Source organism: Pecten maximus, unplaced genomic scaffold (genome assembly GCF_902652985.1).
Source record: "Pecten maximus unplaced genomic scaffold, xPecMax1.1, whole genome shotgun sequence".
In the NCBI taxonomy this organism is placed as follows: domain Eukaryota; kingdom Metazoa; phylum Mollusca; class Bivalvia; order Pectinida; family Pectinidae; genus Pecten; species Pecten maximus.
The window spans coordinates 14,481-26,076 of record NW_022981457.1 but is presented as its reverse complement, the minus strand read 5'-3'; the positions used below and the strand labels follow the sequence as shown (position 1 = coordinate 26,076).

The window sequence follows — 11,596 nt, the reverse complement described above, 5'->3', positions numbered from 1 at the left end:
ATTTATAACTAACAACAGTATATGTACATATTTTCTATTTTCAAAAGAAAGTTAATTGACTATATTATGTAACTATAAAGATGTGTGTGACATAATTGTAAATAAGCTGTATGCTATGACAAGCTGTATGCTATGACGTCATAATTGCAATTATGGCAGCAACATATTTTTTTCCCCTTTTTTCCCTTCCCCCTTTGCATTTAATATCTATTTATTTCTTTCCTATCAAAAAGGCATATAAATCATTATTACAATTTGATTTAACTACCAATACACAATTACCTACCTACAACAGACACCTGTGTTGACACGCGTCCTAGCAGGCTAATGTCGGACAGGTAGACACTACAGCTGTATGTATCAGCGTGTACAGGGTTGAGGATTCCCAATCTGACTTCATTAGAGCCCATGTTACAGTCTATACTGTAGTCACCGCGAGATTCTGTATAACAGTAAGGTGTAGCTGTAGGAGAGACTGTAGCGACAATACCACCATCCTTAACCCTCCACAGTAACTGTCCAAGTGTCCCTCCGCCAAGGTCATACGTACAGGTCAACCACAACACGGCTCCTTCTGTTGCCATGACAACGAGGAAGGGCTGGACATCAACACTCGGTACTGCTGATACTTAAAACAAGAAACCGAATCCTGGCCATCAACACTCGCTGACATTATGGTTCATTGAAGTTAAATATTGTTGTATGTTACGGCTGGTTCATTGTCCTTCCTTACATTATATTTTATCCCCTGGTCTGCGTCTGATTACTTCGGGACAAAAGCTATGTATGCTATGGTCTGCCCCAACTGATACTTTTAGCTACTTCAATGTTTACGTCTTAATGTTGTAAATAACCTACAGAGATGTCAGAATGTCCGTCTAACTATTTTCATTGTTTTATCAACATTAGATATTACATCTCAAACTGTATATAATGCAGTACATCCTCATCATTAAATCGCTAGCAACTGCGAGTAGATATTAATCTACTAAATATGAGGTTACAAATGAGTTTTTTTCACGTTTATGTACATTAATCTATAAATATCTCACCCGTCAGTAGTAGATTGAATATCACCAAATTAGAGAGTGGATTATCCATGATACTAGACATCAGACTTACGACGACACAAACTACATCATGTATAACCAAAATTACTTCCTTGTATATTAAAACAACACTGATGAAATACAACATTATATTGTAATATGACCTGTCACATAGCTTTTATCTATATATAGAATACAAAAACCAATAACAATATTCTTTGAAACTTCAGGTAGATAAATGATTTATTTGTGACGTCATCACTGTGTGTCATGGTTACGTCAAAACAACATAGATTGATGAAGTCATAAAAGACAATGATCAAAAGTACACATAAATACAAAACTGATGACGTCAAAATAAAAAGATACACAATAAGAAATGGAAAACAACTGTTTTTACAGTAATATTGATTTGGAATTACACAGAACTACATGAATTAAGACTTGGTTTTAATAGATTAACATATTTTCGTTTGATTCTCTTTGTAAATGCATATATATATTGGTATTCTGATTATAGCTGTTTTAAACATAAAGATATTCCCCAAGCGTTTTTATGTTAATTTCAACAATATTGAATAATACATAACACTTGACAACTGTGCCCTTCATCATATTCAGGCATACAAGTAAGGTTCATCACGTGCAAATAAGACATGCACAGCATTAGTGCATATGTTTAGTTAACACATTTAGTGAACGCAGTATTGACACATGTTGCCTCCATTGACTCTTCATCTTTAAGCCGTATTTTCGTATGCGTTGCCTGCTGGTCCTGAAAAAGCAATGTTTTGACAATGTCTACTTCATATTTGGCGAAGCAATTTATAATATTTTCTATTCATTATAATCATCACATTTAAACAGCATAAAAATTTAAAAGGAATTTACTTTTAACCCAACATACCTTTGAAGTTTTCATACATGGTAGTATTGGTTCCTGTGCCAAGGGATTCATACGTTTGTCTACAATGAAAATTAAAATGAGTCTGACTACAGGATGTGCTTCGATGTTGAAGTTTTCTCTTCATCAAACGCATGAATTATAAAATGACTTCACGGTGATGTATCCTTTTGATATCATTGTGGTATAAAAGGTATTTTATAGCAAGTATGTGGTATAACTGAGACAGTTAAATATAATTATAAACTGTAATTTATAACTAAAAGTATGGATTTGATTTCAATGACATCTTTGATTTTGTCATTTTTTCATTAGTGCATATTGACCTTTTCCAAATGGCTAGTCAGTGTTAAATATTACAATAATTGGATGTAAATGAATTCTTTTAGATATTGTATTGTCAAAAATTGAAAACAAAGTATGAACCATGCAGTATACTTATATCATTTGTAAATAAAAAAAAAACCCATACAAACCTGTCGCCAGTGGAAACTTGAACATTTCTGTAGTCTGAAAAGGGAATCAATGGATTTCGCTATGTTGGTTTAATTCAGAAATTAACCATCTTGGTATCACGTAACGTCTGCTTCACAAACACGAAGCACATTTAATCTTATAAATTATAATGGGCAATATGTGCATTGTAATACATATTATTGAAGTACGTATATATATATTATTTTCTCTACTTCTTTCTCTTTTTCTTAATCTCTCCCTTCCTCTGTCTTGCACCCTTACTTTTTATCTCCCTCTCTCAATCTGAATTTATCTAGTTTCTTTCTCCATTTCTCTCTTTCCTATCCCATCTTTACCCCACCCCCTCCGCACTATATATCTCCCTCTCTCTAAATCTAACATTATCTCTATTTCACTTTCCGCTCAATAATAATTACCGTAATGTCACTATTTTTAAGGACATAGGACAGCATGAAACTTTAAAAGGAATTTACTTTTAACTCAACATACCTTTGAAGTTTTCATACATGGTAGTACTGGTTCCTGTGTCAAGGGATTCATACGTTTGTCTACAATGATAATTAAAATGAGTCTGACTACAGGATGTGCTTCGATGTTTAAGTTTTCTCTTCATCAAACGCATGAATTATCAAAAGGACTTCACGGAGATGTATCCTTTTGATATCATTGCGGTATAAAAGGTATTTTATAGCAAGTACGTTGTTTAACTGAGACAATTGAATATACTTATCAACTGTAATTTATAACTAAAAGTATGTATTTGATTTCATTGACATCTTTGATTTTGTCATTTTTTCATTAGTGCATTTTGACCTTTTCCAAATGGCTAGTCAGTGTTAAATATTACAATAATTGGATGTATATGAATTCTTTTAGATAATGTATTGTCAAAATTTGAAAACAAAGTATGAACCATGCAGTATACTCATTTCATTTGTAAAAAAGAAAATCATACAAACCTGTCGTCAGTGGAAACTTGAACATTTATGTAGGCTGAAAAGGGAATCGATGGATTTCTCTCTGTTAGTTTAATTAAGAAATTAACCATCTTAGTATTACGTAACGTCTGCTTCACAAACAAGGAGCACATTTAATCTTATAAATTATAATGGGCAATATGTGCATTGTAATACATATTATTGAAGTACGTATATATATATTTTTCTCTACTTCTTTCTCTTTTTCTTAATCTCTCCTTTCCTCTGTCTTTCACCCCTACTTTTATCTCCCTCTCTCAATCTAAATTTAGTTAGTTTCTTCCTTCATTTCTTTCTTTCCTATCCCACCTCTACCCCACCCCCTCCGCACTATCTCTCTCCCTCTCTAAATCTAACTTCATTGATGCTGAAAATAAACTTTTCCTGAGTGCGAAAAAACAAGTTCGTATATACTGTTTAATCTATAATTACAGTCGGAGCTGCTTGGTGCAAACAGCTCGAGACATTACCAGCACTATCCTTTAACGTTTACATTAAGCCGAGTCCACTGGACGACAATGGAGAAAAGTAAGTTGCTCAAGGATACACAGAGTGCCGGGAACCTTCAATCAAAAGCCCATAGTTTTAACACTAGGCAACCTTGTCTCCACAACAATAGCATTTCTTCATTGTATAATATACCTATCATCATTATTACCCTAACATTTCATTCGGATTACCTGCAGCATTACTACCAAAGTTCTCATAGCTCGGTGTTTGTTCTTGTTCCTCTAGGTTAGTATCATCAAAATGTGTTCTGAAAAACCAGAAGAAAAAATTAATATCAATAAAATAAATGACTGAACCTATATATTTCAAAATATATATGGAATTGTGGCTTTACTTTAAATTGTCACCTGGCGTTAAAAAGACTTCCTTTTGATTACGAAAATACAGATTGTAATAACCAGGGCGCTTTTTCACAGTATGAGCAATGGCAGTAGTGCTATTGTAACTTTTCATATCCATGACCTTAGTTATACATACTGTAAACGTTAAAATTAACGCGAGGTGGAAATTTACACTTATTGCGCGAACTCCTTTTGATCGTGAAAATTTCCCCCATACGTAATATTTGATATTCATTTGCGTAATCTTGAGCTACAAGCGAAAGTAGATCGATCGCAAAAATTAACCCAACGCGTATTGTTTATATATTGAAATCGCGAAATTTACCCCCCTCCCCCAAAATAATCACATTAACAGTACACTATCAGATACACATAATATCACGAGCAACCTCATCTAGGTAGTAATTGGATATTACATAGTAAATGCATACAGGCAGTGCAAGTTCCATGTCTCGAAGATTACAATGTATCACGATAAGTTGATATTTATACGACATAAGTATGACGTTAAGTTTTCCATGCTTGAGTAATATTGGGTGGTTTTTTTTCATGAACATAGCAATTAAATTTACTTTTTGTATATTGACCTTTTACTGCTTTTGACTTAATTTTTATCACTTAAGCGTATCGACGTTCAAACAGTTATAAGTTTAGTTAGATGTAATCAATTCGAAAAATCTACAAATAAATAATGTCAACAAACTGATATCAAGCACAACAAGTAAAGGTCGATTTACGGAAACTGACACTAAGCCAGAGCAGAGGTCCAATTACGTCTCCGTATCATAGAAACAATTTGATAATCAGAAACCGTTTCATTTTAATGTATAAAACTGGTTAAGCGTTATAACGCGAAAATTGTCAAGGCTTAACGCTTTAGTTTCGCGCAAAAACGCGTAGTTTTGGAATATAACGCCATAACGCGAAAAGAAATATAATTTTCTACAACAAAAACTATCCCAATCGGCTTTCGTACATCAGGGTATTTACTACTAAGGAAATATGAAATAGCAAGATCACAATTAAGTACATGCATACGTTCCCCACAATATCTGTTGGAAAATAAATCATGTTAATACATCAAAAAGTTAATTTAGCAATTTGTAAATATATACATATGTAATATTTTTACATAGAGAGGTGTCTTAGCTGATTGTTTTATCTAATATGAACCTAGCTTCCTACTTTCGACTACTTAATGTAATTGTAATTACCCCTTATTTGGATTGCCATGTTGTTCTCCTCCTGGACGAGACAGACTCACACCTTTAAAAATGTTGATAACAATTGAGTTTAATTGTTGTTCAACTCGTTAACTACATATGTATCTATATTTGTGCTGCTGAAGATCAAAGAGAGAAAATAGTGATTTATCCTATTGAATGTGAAGAGGAAGCTTACGACTGAGAAAACAATATGTAAAAGACGGTATAAAGCATATGTTTTCTCTAATAGAAAAAGGGCGGCGAACTTCTGAACACCAAAAAGATTTCAAAGTTTGCAATGTTTTCATTGTTGCGCGTGAATATATTGCTTAAGCGATTGATATTATGGGAAAAAAGATTAAGTATTATTACATTATCCTGCACACAGCCCTCGGTATTATCTTTAGATAACGGTTATAATCTTACTCCAAAATTGATAACCATAACATCAAAATTTAAATATTCAGATTAGCTGAATTTACCAGCAGTCATTATAATTAACACCTGTTTCACAATTTACCTTGGTTAGTCACATGATCTCTGTCTTTGGATGTCCTCTTTCTGCAGGCACAAATCATACATATTGAACTGATAAGAGTGACAGTTGTTATAGCACTTTCACCGCCATGTTAAATAGCATAAGGGAATTTGTATGATAATTCAAGTAAAGTGTACTTTGACTAAGTTTACTATTCAATTATGGAATGGTGACTCTCCGGGAAAAATATACGATTTTAGTTTTCAATTCTTGTAGATTTCTAGTGCATTTGATAAGTAGATGTACTTAACGTTTGATATTATTGTTATCGCTTGTCATCATTGAAAAACAAAGGCGGTGGTGATAATACTATATATATTTGATATCATACTTACCTGATTATCTTTCGTCTATCTGCAATAATGATAATGATGCTTTTATGCAACAAGGATAATGTTGTAGGAGTTATTAAGGTGCGTGAGAGAACAAGGAGCTGCTACATTTAATACCAGATGCATAAACATGAATTGTTTTTCAGTAGTTCTTTGTACATTTCATATTTAATTGTATGAAAGAAAAAAAAACTATCACATTTGACAATTATTAACATGAAGTGTTCTTATTGTAGTTCAGTGTTCACTCGTTCTTTAATTTTGAATGTTTCTTAATGCATTTTTAATAAATAGCCACTGAAAACTAACTGAAAACAATATTTAGCTACTTGAAAGAAATCGATCTATTTTATAGACTTTGATGTTTTTTACGTTGGTGCCTTTGACGTTCTATTTATAACAAAGTTCACACAATCTATTCGTGCATATTTCACATAATCTATTCGTACATATATATATATATTTTTTACCATTTTTAACCACCTTTTTATCATAATGATCTAAATATACAATACGGATGCTTTTAAAAATGACAAATTTTATCTGCTTTTAACTTTAAAAATAAAACATGTTTGAATATTGTTTGGCCCTAAATGACCCTAGTTGTCGATGGGCCGTAAAACACAAACAAACAAACTAACTGAATATAAGAGCAGAAAAGTTTGAAAATGTAGCATAAATTAAGTAAAAATGGGTAAGTTTAAATTAAACGTGTTAGCGGGTAAAGAAAAAATTGCCAAACCAAATTATCACTAACGGACAGATTACATCAAATAGCCATGTCTTCGTCGCAGACGCAGCTGTGAGATATGATCAACTCGGTTCTAATACATATATATTTAACTGTAACAGTAACATTTCCTTGAGGATATGGTTATATTCGAGTAGAGTCACACATGACTTTAGTATAAGGTTTAATAAAATGATATGTAAGTGTTATTTGTATAGCCAGACAATATTCGATAAAGCAATACATGGTTGATTTGACTTTGGCTTATTTAGAAAAAAATGCATTATCCAATTTTGTGGCATTCATCACATTTGTTTTAGCTTAAAATAAGATAACATTTTTTTAGCCGGGGCCGACGTGAAGAAATTCTCTTAGATAAAACTGCGGATGCGTAACATATAAATAATATTCATGTTTCGATAGAGATAAGATATCCTTATGTCGCTAATTCTTTCGCCTGCTCAAACATGAGGAACTTTGTAATTTGCATTTTGGGTCTCCAGAACGCAATGATTAGTGCTATGAACAATCACCTCTAGAAATGAAGAATTCATAAAAACTTACAGATAAATGACACAATGGACAATGCCACTGTTAGAGTGAACAACAATGCTGCCGTAAGAAATAGTGAAATAGACATCGTATACGATGATGTCGTCCCTTCTGGATCTGCAACAAACGTTAGAATATAATTATCATTTGTTGTTCAATATGTTGAGGTGTTTTGTAATAACATCAACATGCAATTAAACAAAGATGAAATATCTCATTTTTTTTTAAATCTCACGAATTTCTTAGCTTAACTGAGGTATTTAAAGCGTGTGGTTGCTGTGGTTTAATATTAGAACACAATCCAGTACATTATTGATATTTGGGTGGTCCGCTATGCGACCCATGAAAAGAAATATCGATACCATACTGAACTGTATTCTTTTGAAAAAAATACCAAAATATAAAAAAAAAATAAAAATACCAAATGACACATGCCACAACATATCATTTTCTGTCACCTTTTCATTGGTACGATCAAGCGTTGCTCAGGCAGATTTTGTAATATTTTCAGAGGTAAAATGTTTAAAATTATTTTGATTTGTGAGGATCTTGAAACCGGTAGGTAAAATTAAAAAAACGAATTCCGTGAATTGAATTACATTAAATGATTTTTTCTCTTAAATTGAACATGATGTAAATTAAATTGAAGATGAACAGTTATATCATACGACCTTGGAACAGATAACAGACAAAGAACGCAAAAAAGGAAATGAAAGCTGATAACGCGCTCTCTAGTTTATTCATACTAAACCGAAGGAAAGGGATTGGGTCATTTTTATTATATTTTAGTGATTGTGATTCATAGATATTTGATTAGGTCTCTGGATCATTGTGAGCAATATATTTGTTACATAGGACATTTTTTGTCACTGTCGTTGTAGATAATATTCTATTGTTTTGATATTAACTTAACACTGTCTCTATCACAAAATATGACAATGAACTGAGCACTATCTTGATCCAAAAATGTACTAAACACAATGTCTATCACAAAACGTACTAAATATGTCTCTACTACAGAATGTATTCAGTACTATCTCTATCATATAATGTAATAAAATCGGTCAAAATGACACAATAATAGAAAAAAACATGTAAATGTCATAATTGTTCTTATGAAGATGACAGATTACTGAAGGATTACGCTGTCAATATTGAAGAAATAATCTGAAGTATATCACTGGATTCACATGAATTATAGGTATAAAACTGATATTAACTGCATGTAAGGCTTTTGTGATCTTAATGTGTGGTTTACTTTATTTATATTATAAGACTCTACTACATCAAAACTGTTTATGAATTTTCATCAACCATTACTATTAGCGATATACAGTTACCTACCTACAGCGTACACCAGTGTAGGAACTGGTCCTATCAGTGTAAAGTCGGACAGGGAGACACTACAGCTGTATGTATCACCGTGTACAGGGTTGAGGATTCCCAGTCTGACTTCATAAGAGGCTAGGTTACAGTCTATACGGTAGTTCTCAGGAGCTGATGTATAACACGGATAATCAGATGTAGGAGTAGCTGTGGCAACATTGACATTATCCTTATCCTGCCACCGTAACTGACCTAGTGTCCCTCCGTCAAGGTCGTACGTGCAGGTCAACCACATCATGGCTCTCTCTGTAACCGTGGCAACGGGGGACGGCTTGACATCAACATTTGGCACCGCCGATACTTAAACAAGAAGAAAGGCTAGACACCAACACTAGCTGAAAATGTATTTTAACCGAAGTAAAACAATTCATGCTTATGTCTCCGCCACTGTATTAGCTGGGGTTATCTAAAATATAAATCTCAGTATATGTCATATTACCCTTATAAATATTTAATTGTTTTTATCATGTCGAATAGTGGGGACATATTTTTGGAGCACCCTGTACATGTACGATATTGTGTGTCTCCATGATCGTTGGATTAAGACGAATTTTGTATTGAAAATTCCAAAATATTTCTTTTGAAATTTTGTCAGACTGTCATCAACCGAATCATTATATCGATGAGCTGTAGGTGTGAAGATGAATCTGATTACTATACTGGGAAAACCAGAACTAGCTACGGGTACTGGCTATAACATGCTGACGTGTTGCATATGTTGCATTTGCTGTAGTTTAGGGTTATAAGTCATTGCTGACTATCTGTTAGAGGAAATGAGGACCAACGTGTTGTCTCGATTTTATTCAACTAATTTCTAAAACATATCTCAGATCAACTTATCCGGAATCATGTACAAACTAATAAAACAAAAATTGAAATAAACAACAATATCCGGAATCGACAATCCCCTTAGACAGCAATATTTAAGCATTGAACTGCTTTCATTTGGAAGTTATGGGCTGATGAATGCCAACTGGACAAAGGCAAATTTAATGAAGCGCGCTAGCCAGTTGGCATTCATCAGCCCATAACTTCCAAATGAAAGCAGTTCAATGCTTATATTTACATCTGACAACGAATTTGAAAGACTATATCCAGGAATTTTTCTCTGGTAATGAATAAACAAATTATTATCGTTAAAAACGGAACAGCCTTTTCAACAGCCATCTTTCGTTATCGCCGACGTTACAATTATGACGTCACTATAATAATGACGTCATAATAAAGATTTGGAAGTTATGGACTGATAACTTCCAAGTGAGCTTGGTAAAGTTATATAGTGGGGCTGCTGTGTAAATGTAAATATTATGAGATATCTCGCAGACCAGTAACATCATGTACATAACATTAGTAAACTTCTACTCTAACTGTTATCCAATTTGGTGCACTAAATGTTCGTGAGTTATAAATAATAAATAATTGATAACAGTAATAGTAACTGTTTTATTTTATCCATATCACCAGAACGCCGGCAATGGCGACAAGATATACCGAGCATGAGTTAACTAATATAATAGTCTATACCGAATTTTTGTTCAGGTACATTTATTTAAATATATCTATGATAAGACCAATGGGACAACATGCAGACAGAGTAGGTACAAATCACATGTATATAAGGGCACTGCCTATGACATGCACGAGGGTCTAGGAGGTCACACATGATTGACTTATCTCGATTTAACAATCATTACCATTTGTTCCTCTATAAAGCAATGCAGAACAATATTTGATTACTGGCCTGCGTCTTATTATGGTGATGACAGCTGTATGTGTAGATATTCAGAAATAACGGTAGGTGTTCTTGTCTACACAGGCCAACTGATATGTTTACTGTATATGTCTTGAGGTTTGTCAATTATAATTACAAACATAGAGGTCGATATTGGCACCTGACTATGTTTAGTGATCAATAGACAATAAACATGACTACTAATATTATTGATCTTAAGAAACAATATACAAGATACAAGAGGATTTATCTAAAGTCGTATACGTTAAACAGAGAACTTTAACTCTGTAGAGCTATTTCTATGACTAAACATAAGTAAAATACAGATAAAGAAACACGGCAATATTATAGCAGGCAAGATATATAAAATGACTAGGGCAATAAAAAACAACAAGCGACAATGAAGGCTACATACTGAAGTTTATAACAATCGTCTGTTCAGGTACATTAATATATATATACATATCTTATAACTTACCTCTCAGTAGTAGATTGAATATCACCAAATTAAAAAGTGGATAATCCATGATAGGAGACATCAGACTAACAACGACACAATTTACATAGACTATTAACTATATAACTTCCTGGTACAACAAGGGTTAGAATACAGGAACCGTTACGTAACTGTATATATTTACAATACAAAGACCCATTTTTGACACAATAGGTACTTAATGTGTATATCAAATGATTGGTTAATGGGGAGTAAGGCGTTAAATGGGGTACGTGTTTCATATCACTGTCTTCCAGCAGCAATGCATTTGTTTGTGTATTATTTAAATATCACGTGATCACATTTTAGTGTCGGTTTATTCACAACAACTATGTAGACAGTGTTCATATAGACAATAAATGTTCCG

At 33.1% G+C, this 11,596-nt stretch overlaps 1 protein-coding gene across 1 annotated transcript; it reads right to left on the bottom strand.

The window, feature by feature from the left end:
* Nucleotides 1–1,226: 1,226 nt before the first annotated feature.
* On the bottom strand, nt 1,227–9,236 carry LOC117320060. The gene is made up of 10 exons (XM_033874752.1): nt 8,960–9,236; nt 6,337–6,355; nt 5,984–6,024; nt 5,473–5,524; nt 4,088–4,164; nt 3,390–3,423; nt 2,920–2,978; nt 2,430–2,463; nt 1,957–2,015; nt 1,227–1,824 (listed from the first exon to the last, which is right to left on the bottom strand). The coding sequence occupies exons 1-10, from the start codon at nt 9,234–9,236 to the stop codon at nt 1,790–1,792; spliced, it is 687 nt and encodes a 228-aa protein (XP_033730643.1). The 3' UTR covers nt 1,227–1,789.
* Between the last annotated feature and the right edge of the window lie 2,360 nt (nt 9,237–11,596).